The sequence below is a fragment of the Penicillium angulare genome (assembly GCF_028827245.1).
Source record: "Penicillium angulare strain IBT 27051 chromosome Unknown utg000001l_segment0_segment0, whole genome shotgun sequence".
Classification (NCBI taxonomy): domain Eukaryota; kingdom Fungi; phylum Ascomycota; class Eurotiomycetes; order Eurotiales; family Aspergillaceae; genus Penicillium; species Penicillium angulare.
The window spans coordinates 3,036,789-3,049,836 of record NW_026623160.1 but is presented as its reverse complement, the minus strand read 5'-3'; the positions used below and the strand labels follow the sequence as shown (position 1 = coordinate 3,049,836).

Below are 13,048 nucleotides of genomic sequence, written 5' to 3'. Positions count from 1 at the left end.
CGGGCAGTTAACCGAGTCTGCACGACGCCAGATGTCGATTTCCCTCACGAGCTTTGGCAGGTACGACCCAGTGGTGAGAGTCTGAATCAGATAAGCAACAGGCTCCATCAGATAACTGTAACCTGGCCAATCAGAAATCCCAGGCGTGGGCCCACGTCAGATCCACTAATGCCGGTTCGATCGTATGATTGGTGGGATCCGGGTAGCTACCATATCGGGACTAGCGCACTTCCATCCCTTCGGCGTCGCAATTGTGACCCTGCCCAACACGGCATACCGTTTGCGGAGTCGCTCAGGTCAATTTTTAAGATCGATGATGAATAGTTGCGGGTAGCTATCCACATGGCACCCGCGATTTTGCTTGTTTCTATGTTGCACATTTCCATCCAATTTAATGTTGGAATAAAGCTTTATGGGATCTATCATCTTATGTATCGGGGTGGGATTTTGGCTGTCGCATCATGTATTACTTGATCTATGCTAATTGAGAGAGGTCTCTATTCAAAAATTGGGAAAGCTTGAGTCTGGGAGCTAGTTGAGGCTACTTACACCGACTCGCCATAGTATACGAATTGGACAACGGGCATTTGCAGACTTTCAGCAGCATTCACCCCAGACTCACTCTGATCTCTGCTTACCCGATGAAGACTTGATCTTTACGAGTATATTCTACGAAAGCAAGTCGGGAGAACTAGCAGTAAGCGACTTTGAAACTAACTGATTAAAAGGATTCAAGCATTCTAATCATGGTAAGGATACTGATATCGACGCCCTCTTACCAATACCATTGCGTTGGCAAAACATATCAATCTGAGATCTCCGGGTGGCATCCCACACAACATAACCTGCCTGGCGGAGGTCGGTATAATCCACCGAGGACAAACTGTTCGCCATTATCAGCAGAATGGATAGAGCACCACACCTTAGCTGGATCTGGACTTGAATCATCTTCATTCATCGTTCGCTGATTATCCATGTAACCCGGGTCATCCAAAGGATTCTCGCAATAATAATTCCAATTGAGTTCCTCCAGGGCCGAGCGAAGAACAAACGAGCCCTCCTTGCTTTGCTTTCCATGTACCACGAAGCGCAGATCCGTATCATTTGAACATTTTGTGAGTTTGTAGAGATATTGGAGCCCCCATGATACCTGAGGCAATGGTGTTGATTTAGTAATAGCTCAGAGAGCACCATAGCATCGGAAGGAATGCCGCTGAGAGAACCCACCCAAAAGTCCTTGCTTCTGCCCGTTGGAGACAGCTTGGGCAGCGATTCAATTGCTCTGGGTCCAAGGTCTATTCCATCGGTTGCCATACCCCCGAGCACTAATAAGTCAGAGTGTTTTAGCCATAGGTTTCCGCGGTTTGTTTTATTTGTTTCGTTGATACTGTACCAATAGAAATATACCTTAAAGCATACTCGTACACAAGCAATCTGCTCATTCATCCAAGGATCCAACTCGATGGCCAAACCCCGCGAAACTTCCAAATGCCAATCTGCGCTCATTCTTTTGCCACTTCCCCACAGCAAACAGAAAAGTTCAAGATAGTAAAAGCTGCGCTCGACGCGGTAAATTTCACTCGCAGTGGGTATAGGCAGTTCACCGCAGGTTCCCACTGACAAGTACCTACCAGCTCGGGAGAGAAAGTCGGTAGTGAAGTACTGCACAGCTTGATTGAGATTGTGGAAATGTTCATTTGCTTCGCTCAGACCCACGCAACAAAGTACTTCCCATGCGGAACTGGTATCATAGGTATTGTGACAGTCTTGTAGGACTTTCCACATATCGCCCCCGTCAAAAATGACATATTTTCTTCTCGATGTCCGAATGTGCCATATGATTATGGCAAGAGGCCAAAGACGAGAATCAATCTCATTTTGTAGCACCTTTGCCACGGTTGTGTCACCGCTATTCGTGAAAGCCTCTGCCAGTGACGGACCGCTTTCAATAGCGGCAGAGAGGTCGCCGATATTCCATAGTTGTCGCAAGATAAGAACTCGCAGTTCGATAGGGAGGCTTGAGATTCCGACAGCCATAGATGTAAGGAATATGCTAGACGAACGACGAACGACGAAAATGTGTACTGTAGTGATGAAAAATGCCTTTGATAGTAGATACTTATTCTGGGCCGAGAGATAAACTTTGTGTATATGCTTGGGACCGGAAATATGTAAACACCTAGGTAGCAGCCTTGGATTGGAATTGAGGAAGGTCTAAAAGGGTTCAAGTGTTATTGTGAAAGCAATGACTCATCATTTCCAAAAAAAGTTGTGTTACGAGCAAACATATGAATGATGTACACGTCTGAAATGGACAGGACTGGCAACATTATGTCATTTTGCTCACCCATTAACTTATCTTGTTGTTAGTATGGTAGTAGTTCTTATATTATAGTTCTGGTGGATTGATAGATAGCAGAGATATACGGAAAATAAAGGAACTGATAGTAAGACGACGGGCTCGGGCCTCGGGAACTTGGCTTTTGAGGGAAACAAAAGCAGAATATACTATTGGGAGTAGGTGAGTCTTCAAGTTCTCCTGACGGGGGAAACGATTAGATAATTTGATAAGTTCTCACCATTTCACATGCAAAGCTTTATAGGAAATATATGCCAATCATCTTAGCACAAAAACCCATCAAGTCATATTTTCCCTTCCTTTCAATGTGGCACATCAAGCAAGCCGGCTTAATTCTGCCACGAACTCTCGAGGAAACGCCACCAGACAAGTTGGAAAGCGCGTGTGATCCTGCTGCAAAAAAGAATTGCTCTGAAATCTGATCAAGAAGTCTGAAGTCTTTTTCAGTTTGTGGATTTGTCGGTTCTTTTAATACTTGACAGAAGTTTTTCATCGCACCCGTCAGGACCTAAAACATCGCGAACCTACGATGTTCAATTACATTATCAGCCAACATTTCTTCATTCTGTGCACAAAAGGAGCGGTATCAAGAATAATAAATGGGTTTACCAGAATCCACCTAGTTGAAATACGGCCCTTGCACCGAAGAAGTGTTGAAGCATAGCACGGCTTGCGTTAGCCGCAACCTCTAAGCCCAGCTTGATTCCCAAGGCCTTGCTGCTTGGATCGGCAACTTATGCCGCGCACCCTGTACTCATCTGATGAATGGCAATAATGCAGTATTGATACTGCATAAGCAGCAAAAATGAGGATCCGAAAGCTTCTTCCCAGGTCATGACACCTTGAGCAGGAAAGGCGGAGGGATCATCTGGCAGTTGTAGGCTTTTGTACCAGTCATAAAGCGCGTCATCCAGTTCGCGAACAGTTTTCAGAAGTTCCGCATGTGATTAGGCTGCTGCTTGGGGAGAATGAAGCGCCTTGGTATTCCTCGATTGAAACGCACTTATGCGGTCATCCACGGGGAAAGTGGGTTCATTCAGAGAGAATACTGCCCTGTGAATTGAATGATTAGTCTCTCTTCCTGACGCTTAGCCTTGTAAACCATCTTATCGGCACTTACACGTGCCTACCGGCCGAAGGGGCCTTATTCCCACGGTGGGTTCGGTCAAATGTACACTGCAGGCCATGCTGTGTACACCACTCGCATGGAAGACTATCGCGGTAACAGTTTATCTGGCAGTTGTCAGAATTGACTGAGACCTCCTAATGAGATGTCAATTTTGAAATCTCACCCTCTTTCGCACACCCTCTTGCGAAAACACGAGTCACGGGCAATGCGGGTGCGTTGATGCGACGTCTGTTGGTCAAGGAGTCCTTGGAACATAATGCAATATGATGGGTACTACCAGTGGAGGTCTCGGAAAATCGAGTCGGAGAATAATTATGAAATGCTCGAATATTTCATCCCTGGCATGGAGGGTTTCTTTTTTTCAGAGGCTCTTTGTAGTCTTCATCATCGTCGTTGCTCCACGATGCTCACTGCAGTCACCCACACCGCCCAGCCAATCATATCGTGTCCTGTTTCGGCCCAGCTTCAAATATTCATATGTTCAAAATGTCGAGGACTCTACATTTGAAGCCATCAACTTCCAAGGTTGAAGTCATCTAGCTCTCTATATGGGACAGTGCTAGGTACCACTTCGAGGCTAATTTTTAGAAGTACTAGAGTTGTAAAATGCGAGAACACTCGCATTTTCATGTAGGAAAAATACCCCAGCTTATGTAAAGCAAATTTAGAATCCGGGTAACCTTTTGCCCGTGTAGCGAAGTGGTTAACGCGTCCAGCTTATGTATGGTTTCCCTAACCGGAACATATATGCCTCTGGGATGTCGGGAGATCGAAACTCCCCATGGGCAAGGCTTTTTTTTTTTTTTTTTTTCTTCATCAATTTTTTATACAGTTGTGTATTTTATTTACTATGCTTTCTCTTTCTCTTTCCACCACCAGAAACCGAACTTGCATTATATCGAAATCGTGCAAGAATGGTCGGGTGGGCAAATTGATTAGTGGGATTGAGCAACCGCCACGGCGGGGATTAACAAACTTGTCTAGGCCAGCGAATCACTTCTTTGTTTACTACGTGGGGCGGAACCGAGTGGAGAAGGGTGGCCACCAGCCCAATCCTTATCAGTTATCGTTAAATTAGGTATTCATACCAAGACCCCAAGACACATTCAGGAATCAACGTGTTCTACATGATATGGGGATCGGCGTAGGGCTGGGGAAAATTGCTTGATTCACAACTCCGCCCTACAGATATTCCTTGGACTGGGCCTTATTGGGAAATCAACGCTGACGATGACGCAGTTGGTACAATTTGGCCCCCAACAGTGCCCGTGTTACGGACCCCACCTCGCAGCTTCTTCCATGTCGGGTGGTAAACTTATAAAGCGATCCAGAGTCCAAAAAAAAATTCAAGCTTTGCTTTGCCCCCAGATTTCACTATGGACGAAAAAATCGTGGTAGACCCTTACGAAGAGCAGCTGCGTCATGAGCAAAAGCTCGCGCGCCAGTCTCGTCAATTGCCACCAGATGAAGACCTTCCTCAATACAGCCCTCCAGCATCTTCAAGCCATGTAGCCCCTTCCGATTCAAAAATGGCCAATCTTATTCCACAGCCTCTGGACCCTAATCGACCGCGCACACTGCCTGCTGGATCAGGATATGGACCTCCATCAAGCGCAGGTCCCAGTCATGGGCATTCCCCGAGCATTGAGCCGGATTGCTCACCGGAATTCAACGCTCGCGGTGTTGAGCAGTACGGTGGCTCTCAAAACCCTGGGCCGGGCTATGGTACCCCTCAGAATGCAGGACCAGGATACGGTCCCCCCCCGACTTCTGGGCACGGGTATGCGTCTCCTCCAAATGTAGGAGCATATGCTCCCCCTCCAAACGGTGACCCCTATGGTCATCAGAATCCAGGGCCCTATGGCCCCCCTCAACACATGGACCAAGGGTATCCTCTCCCCAACGCAGGGCCTGGTTACGGTACACCATCTCCAAACGGCGGTCAAGGCTACGGCCCACCCATGAACGCAGGGCCTTATGGTCTCCAGAATCCGGGGCCGTATGGCTCCCCTCAGCCCACGGAGCAAGGATACGGTATTCCCCCAAACGCAGGACCAGGCTTTGGTACACCCCCCAATGCAGGGCAAGGTTATGGCCCTCCCCCAAATGTAGCACCAGGCTATGGTGCACCTGTGCCCAACATGCCTCCAAGCAACATTATGGCCATTCCTGCTCTCACACCCGATAAGGATGCACCATTCATTCGCGCATATCCTCCAATGCTGCAAAATCACCAGATCCCTCAAGACTTCTTCTTTAGACTTCTGGATAAGCTCAACGATGCAATGGGCCACAGCCCGCCAATGCAAGTTCTAGATGTGACGGGTGGAATGCTCTCATCTGTGCCAATTTTGTTCCCGCTTCGCTGGATCGGAGCATCAGTCAGTTCTCTTGCAAACTTCAGCAGTCAAGAAATGGGAAAGAGCAAGGCCGATGGTATTGTTCGCACAGCAAACAAGGAAATTTTCAATTCACGCGGATTGATAGCTCAGATCGCTAAGCTTCCGGCCGTTGCTCAAATCACCAATATGCCCGTTCTCGATTCTGAGGGTAACATTGATCCAAACGCACCTCTTATCAACCAGCTGAGTGAGCTTCCATGTGGGGGTACAGATCTTGCCAATGAAGTGGACTTCCAACAACGACGTATCCAATTGTTCCAACCTTGGATTGCTCCACTCGTGGTTGATACCGATCTACCATGGAAAGGCAAGTCTGGATTGCACAAATTCAATGCCAAGGTCAAAAACTATCATCAAGGGGCCGCACGGAAGCATGGAAGAGGCCCTCCGGTCATTGATCCAAGCAAGGCCGACCCTGATCTTTGGAGAGCCCTTTGGCTTGTTATTCGACCACTTGATGAAGATCAAAAGGGGCCTGTACCACCCAGACTCTACACAGGAAATACCCGTGGCAACCAGAAAGCGAAAGCAAAATCACAAAATTCCCATTGTTTTGGCTAGGGAGCTCGGAATGCTTCAAACTGCATGCTTGTTGAGCGAGGTGCGGAGTTAAGTATTCATAAACCACTATTTCTGTTTTTTTTTCTTCTGCATTTGGGCTATATTCTTTTTTCTTCTTCTTTTTGAACCTATGTTAGTGTTTTCCGCATGACTTCTCCCATGGATATTCCTTGGGACTTTCAACGAGGCTTGACGGTATTGCTGAGGTCACGATGGCATTGTTGAGCAGCGTTTTTTGGCTTGAAAAGAATTATATCGCCAATATTTATGATAGTAATGCATTTTATTTTTCTTACCTTTAAAAAAGGCATCATTTTATTTTTGCAGGACATACAACCGATTCGAGTCTAGGCCATCGGTGTAGATATTTCCCCTTTACAACTCTCGGGGTTCGCCCCGAGGGGAGCTATCGTAGGTAGCACCCGCTTCCCGTCCCTCCACATCGGGTCTCCACCCCGAGATAGCCCCTTTTCAAGGCGGGGTTTCGATAAAGAAACTCGCCATTCGCAGACCGCATGACCCAAAGGGCGTCAGCAAACCCAAAAAAACAAAAAGTTGTGGTTGAATCTGCAATGCATAATCCAATGCACAAGAGCAAACACGAGGTTTATGCACCCATTTCGAAATTGCAAACCCAGGGCTAAGACCCCGCCAAGCTAAATAATACACAATCACTTTCCCCAGGTCAATGTGGGTACATAAAAGAAGTGCATAAATCCTGCAGGTGCAAATTCAATCTTAAGACCGTTCAGATACGGAACTGGCCGCTGCCGGCGTTCAGATTGGAAATTTTAGCCCTTTCCCCTCGTGTAGTCGTAGGGTAAACTCTTCCGAGCCATTCGCGCCTTTATTTTCTAACACATCACCTGTTGTGCCCCTAATACGAGTGTTATGTCTCGATAACATCCATAGCTCCTTCTCCCCTCTTCTAGCTACCCATCCGTCGTTGGAACCGCCGTAAATCAATTTTTAACGTGCCTGAGCGTCCCCCCCCCCCCCCCCCACAAGCTTGTTCATACGGTGTCACGCCTCCACCCCCGAAAAAAAAAACATTTAGGGAAGAGATACAGGTCGCAGATCGTGCGCTCACCCTTGGATACAGGGTGCAAGATGGAGGATATAGATAGTGCGTCATCCCATCTAAAAGCAAAATGTCAAACAATCATCTTCTCATTGTACAGCAAACTAACATATTCGTGTGATTTCTAGAAACACCAGTTCAAGTTGACATGTCAACGCCGACGACAAGCGACCCCGAGATACAACACCATGTTGGCAATGAAGAAAAGCGAAATTCACTTGACGAGGTAGACGCAGAGCAGGGAATAATTCGAGATGGACCAGAAGCACAAAATAAACAACCCCAAGATCCAAATATCGTGGATTGGGATGGACCTAACGATCCTGAAAACCCTTTGAATTGGACGAAAGCGAAAAAAGTCAATGCGACAATTTCTATCGCACTAATCACGGTTTTAACGTACGATACGTATATCCTCACTTATAGTTGATCCCTTTACTGATCGAACACTCTTTTGAAGACCCCTTGGTTCGTCTATGTTTGCACCGGGAATCCCAGAACTTATTAAGGACTTCCACCTGACAAGTACGGAGCTTGAATCGTTTGCGGTCTCGGTCTATCTACTCGGCTACTGCTTTGGTCCCCTCATTATTGCCCCGGTGTCGGAAATGTATGGGCGAAGAATCGTCTATAATACCTGCAACATCATCTACATCATTTTCACCATCGCTTGCGCTGTTGCTCCTGAAATTGGTAGCCTGATCGTATTTCGATTCTTTGCTGGTATTGGAGGAAGTTGTCCTCTGACAATAGGTGCGGGATCAATCGCGGACATGTTTGCTCAGGAACAACGAGGTAGTGCGATGGCTGCTTGGGCCATTGGGCCATTGATTGGACCAGTCATTGGACCCGTCGGTATGTGAAATAGATCATAAGCACTGATTTCGATACTGTTACTAACATTTTGTAGCTGGTGGATATTTATCTCAAGCAAAGGGTTGGCGATGGACATTCTGGGTGCTTGCTATGGCTGTAAGTGCTGACATTGACCGTAAAAACAAAAGAAACATGATACTGATCGAGGGGACTAGAGCGCTGCTGTTGTTATAACTTCATTCTTCACGATCAAAGAGTCATATGCACCTACTTTACTGGCTCGCAAAGCAATAAGACTGCGAAAGGAAACCGGCAACCCGAATCTGCGCTCCATTCTCGACACAGGCCTTGATCCAAAGCGCCTGTTCAAACAATCAATTATTCGTCCTACCAAGATGCTCTTCTTATCGCCTATTGTCTTTTTGCTATCTCTATATGTCGCCCTGATCTATGGATACCTTTATCTACTGTTCACCACATTCACTGAAGTATTTGAGTCACAGTATGAATTTTCCCAGGGCTCTGTAGGATTATCATACCTTGGAATTGGCGTTGGCTCTCTGCTTGGCCTTTTTGTACTAGGCACAACATCAGACCGTCTGCTAAAGTACCTTACTGCAAAGAATGGCGGAACTTCGAAGCCCGAGTATCGATTACCTCCCATGATTCCTGGAACTTTCTTTGTTCCAATTTCATTGTTCATTTATGGGTGGACAGCGTATTACAAAGTGCATTGGATTGTTCCCATTATTGGGACTGGGTTCCTTGGAGTCGGAATGCTTATCGCATTTGTAAGCTTCATTTTCTTCAACTTCACCTCATAAAATTGCAAATGCTAACCTAATTAAATCAGATGACCGTCAGTACATACTTGGTTGATGCATATACTGTATATGCTGCATCTGCTATGGCGGCAAACACCGTTTTCCGGTCCTTAGCTGGTGCCTTGCTCCCGCTCGCGGGGCCCAAGATGTACGAGACACTGGGACTAGGCTGGGGCAATTCCTTGCTTGGATTCATTGCTCTGGCGTTGTCCCCACTTCCCATCATCTTTTATATGTTTGGTGAGCGCATCAGGACAAGCAAGCGCTTCAATGTGACGTTTTAGACTTGCAACCTGCGTAATTACTTGGTCGACTTTCCTCATACGAATTGTTCAACATCCTCAAAGCATATTCTTTTCATTGCGTTTGATTCCATTAAAATACTCATTTCTAGCTACTTGGATAATCACTGCTAGAATACATACAATTTTCTCTTTGCCATTCCCCTTGAACGCGACGAATCGATTCGTAATCATAAGAGTTACAAAGTATTGCTATTTTTTGCCTTAATCGTCTGGGCTTGGTCGATCGCAACCCAGACACGCTCTGCCAAATCCTGCAATAGAAGCTCGGTTGTCAACACCAAATCGTGCTCGCCTTCTCTCGGTTGTTCCAACATCAGAGCATGGAATGGTATAATTAGGTCTCCCCCCTCAATCGTGGGATTACAGCCATCTCTGCCTCTCGTGATGAAGATTCTCTGGGCCATTCGAGGGGATGGGGGATCACTAATGCGTCTATCAACAACAGGGCGACCGTGTGCGGTGATATAGACATGGCTCGGTACTGGCATCAAAGGTGGCGTCCAGGACTTGATCTCAATCGAGCCAGATCTTTTGATATCGATGGTAAGCCCCATTTTTACGTCGCCTTTTGATGTATTGATCCACCAAGCGATATCCCTTTCCAGTTTCGCTGTTGTCACGGAGAATCCAACTTCTAATGCCACCGTTGGAAATTCGCTCTGCAAACGAGCTGGCACCCATGACCGGTCTGCCTGCTTGCTTCGGTCGGGGGTCTCGATAAGGGTGGATCCCCAATTTGAAATCCGTCGATAGACTTCAATCTCTTTGGCGAGGGTCGCAATGATTATGCCGAAACTGCACGCCGCTTCTTCGTGTGGTTGGCTAGGCATCGTGATGATCAGAATCTGAAGCGATGGCGAGTAGTCACAGCGTCCGGGAAATTTTTCGTCGTGTTTGGCTAGTCTCTCTGGTGGAAGGTTTTTTAAGACGATGAAGCGATCCTCGATGGAATACTGAGGGAAGAGACTCTCCATTGTGCACTTTTTGGCGTAACGATAGACGGGAGTATCAGAGGGAAGGTGCGCGAGAAACGTACATGTCCCTTCCTCTGACACGACATCCTCGTTTTGATACGGATACGACATCTTTTTCAGTGACAGTTGGGATGGGCGGCTCGAGATCAATCAGAGAGGAGAATCATGGATGAGAGAGCAATTATGGGTGTAGGAATGTTTTAGGAATGTTTTTGATGTGTTTTGTTCCTCAATAACCGTCATTGAAGGATATTAATGATGTCACCCTGATGCCTTTGTTATCGCGGAAGGAAAAGAAAAAATAACAGCATATAGATAAAGAATATAAGATAAAGATATACAGGTATTTGGGAAAATAAGCTACAGATGCTGGATGTTCTATATCTTGTACCGGGATATCAGCGTCAGTTTCTAGCGGAACGGGCGTACAACAGAGTAGTTTTCCGTAAGATATATACAGAGATTTAGCCTTGTCCAGACAATATGGTACTATGTAACCTGTAAAGGAGATGCTTTATATAGTAGTAGCAGTACGAGATTATCTTGCTATCCCTACCTCTAAGGTTAGTATTAGGCGTCTATTCAGTCAAGGGCGTGCACGATCTTTTAGGTCTCGGGAGGGGTAGAATAAATAGTAAAACGATACGGATTATGATGTTGATAGGGGATTATAATCTTCAGGTTGGGATAATAAGACTAGGGATAAGGAGGAGAAGGAAGAGGAAGAGGAATAGCTTCAATGTTACTATAATTAATACTTAGGAGTATATATACTATCTGCCTATTCTGCCCAGGTGGCATTCCGAAGAGATTTTACAGCTGTATCTATAGATATACACTACCTTAACAGTATATATATAATTACAGCACAGCACTTACATAGCATTTTATTTTAATCACAACCGAAGACATGCGATAAACGATATCGCGCCCATCCCTAAAAATTGATAATCCTTGAGCTCACATATATACTGTTTTAGATACTACTAGATAGTATAGTCCGAATGATCCGATTGAAAATGGAATTTGAACTTCAAGTTGGATATAGAATAAACAACCCGTGGACGCACTACCTAGGTATGATTAAAAAGAGTTTAGGTAGATCATGATGCTGTGCATATACTATTCAAGTGGGTAACGGTCAGCCTTGTCCAGACAACGTGGTACTATGTAACCTGCAAAGGCTTAAGCTGAGTGGAGTATGTACCATTGCCCCTCAGCGTCAGGCTTTGGGGGCTTGAATTTGTCAGCATCAGAAAATGGCGTGCCCTAGTGTTTACTATGTATGACAAAAATTGAGTAATTTATCTCCCCACCTTCAGCTACCTTTATTCCTACTCGAGTCTTACAGTTCAACATCAAGCCCAAAAATGGAGTCCATTCTACCTTCAAACGAAATCGGAGAAGGACTCCCTATTCTGATCATCCACGGGTGGCAGATGGAGGGAAGGGTCGAGGCGCTAGACTTTGAGCCTATTTTCAGCAATTTATCAGGTCTTCGTCGGATCTACGTCGATCTCCCTGGCATGGGCAACGCACCTGCAAATGATATCAAAGACCAAGAGGACATATTGCATCGCCTGGTGCAATTCATTGATTCTCGGCTTGGAAAGTCAAGATTCCTACTTATCGGCTCATCATGCGGCGGATACCTTGCACGAGCGATCGCTCAAAAATACATCGACCAAGTTGATGGTCTATTTTTGCGAGTGCCGCTTATTGAGCCAGAGGATAGCAGACGCGATCTAGATACTTTCAAACCGGTGCTTGAGAACGAGCAATTCATTTCGACTCTATCAGCGGAAGATAAGAAGCTCCTTGGAGACATTCTCGTTCAGACACCTGCTTATGTTGAAACTCTCAAGTCAAAATATGAGGGAGTCTATGTCCCTGCAGAGAAAGCATCAGATGCTAAGGCGTTGGATCCTATTCGGGAAGACCCGGGTCGATACCAGCTATCCTTTTCGTTGGATGATCAGAGTTCCAAGTTCTTTGCGCCAACACTTATTGTATGTGGTCGGCAAGATCAGAGTGTGGGGTACCGAGATAGTTTGCGATTGCTAGAGCTTTATCCACGATCGACGTATGTTGTTCTAGATCGTGGTACGCATGGCCTTCCTATTGATGAGACGGGTCTTTTTGAGGCACTTGTTCGTGACTGGATAGTCCGGGTTAAGGAATGGAGAGGTCGCACAAAGCAATAAGGATTTTCATGTTGGGAATGCTTATATCCACTCCAATACCAACAATGGAAAATACGGTGGGAAAGTCAATTATTACGCGTAGAAAGAAAAGAATAAGCAGAAGAAGAAGTTGGATGGCCTGAGTCGACCGTAATTCTAGAGGATATTGACTATCCAATATTTTAATCCATAGCAACGATTCTTTTTCGATTCTATTCCCTTTTTTGTCTCGAGAAAAGGGTCGATGAGACGACTTATTTTTCATCCTCGGAAGGCCGCAGGGATCTACGAATGCGCCAAGAAGCCCCAGTGTGGGCGGTTACTAATCACAGTCCCAAACTTCAACGTCCAATAGCAGGACGTCATATGCAGATTCCCCATGACCGAGGTCGGCCGAGTCTCAGTTCTCAGGTC

At 46.0% G+C, this 13,048-nt stretch overlaps 5 protein-coding genes across 5 annotated transcripts; 3 read left to right on the top strand and 2 right to left on the bottom strand.

Annotated features, from left to right (window-relative positions):
• Positions 1–1,369: 1,369 nt before the first annotated feature.
• On the bottom strand, positions 1,370–2,037 carry N7478_001075 (uncharacterized protein; the record flags this gene model as incomplete). Its single annotated transcript, XM_056917290.1, has 2 exons — positions 1,370–1,387; positions 1,408–2,037. 2 exons carry the CDS (start codon positions 2,035–2,037, stop codon positions 1,370–1,372), a joined length of 648 nt encoding a protein of 215 aa, XP_056785170.1.
• Positions 2,038–4,864: 2,827 nt separating this feature from the next.
• N7478_001074 (uncharacterized protein) lies at positions 4,865–6,451 on the top strand (the record flags this gene model as incomplete). The annotated part of the gene is made up of 1 exon (XM_056917289.1): positions 4,865–6,451. The coding sequence occupies one exon, from the start codon at positions 4,865–4,867 to the stop codon at positions 6,449–6,451; it is 1,587 nt and encodes a 528-aa protein (XP_056785169.1).
• Positions 6,452–7,561: 1,110 nt separating this feature from the next.
• N7478_001073 (MFS transporter) lies at positions 7,562–9,456 on the top strand (the record flags this gene model as incomplete). Its single annotated transcript, XM_056917288.1, has 6 exons — positions 7,562–7,577; positions 7,661–7,931; positions 7,993–8,387; positions 8,443–8,504; positions 8,564–9,139; positions 9,202–9,456. The coding sequence occupies 6 exons, from the start codon at positions 7,562–7,564 to the stop codon at positions 9,454–9,456; spliced, it is 1,575 nt and encodes a 524-aa protein (XP_056785168.1).
• Positions 9,457–9,653: 197 nt separating this feature from the next.
• Positions 9,654–10,562, bottom strand: N7478_001072 (uncharacterized protein; the record flags this gene model as incomplete). Its single annotated transcript, XM_056917287.1, has 1 exon — positions 9,654–10,562. One exon carries the CDS (start codon positions 10,560–10,562, stop codon positions 9,654–9,656), a length of 909 nt encoding a protein of 302 aa, XP_056785167.1.
• Positions 10,563–11,821: 1,259 nt separating this feature from the next.
• Positions 11,822–12,655, top strand: N7478_001071 (alpha/beta fold hydrolase; the record flags this gene model as incomplete). The annotated part of the gene is made up of 1 exon (XM_056917286.1): positions 11,822–12,655. The coding sequence occupies one exon, from the start codon at positions 11,822–11,824 to the stop codon at positions 12,653–12,655; it is 834 nt and encodes a 277-aa protein (XP_056785166.1).
• Positions 12,656–13,048: the final 393 nt, after the last annotated feature.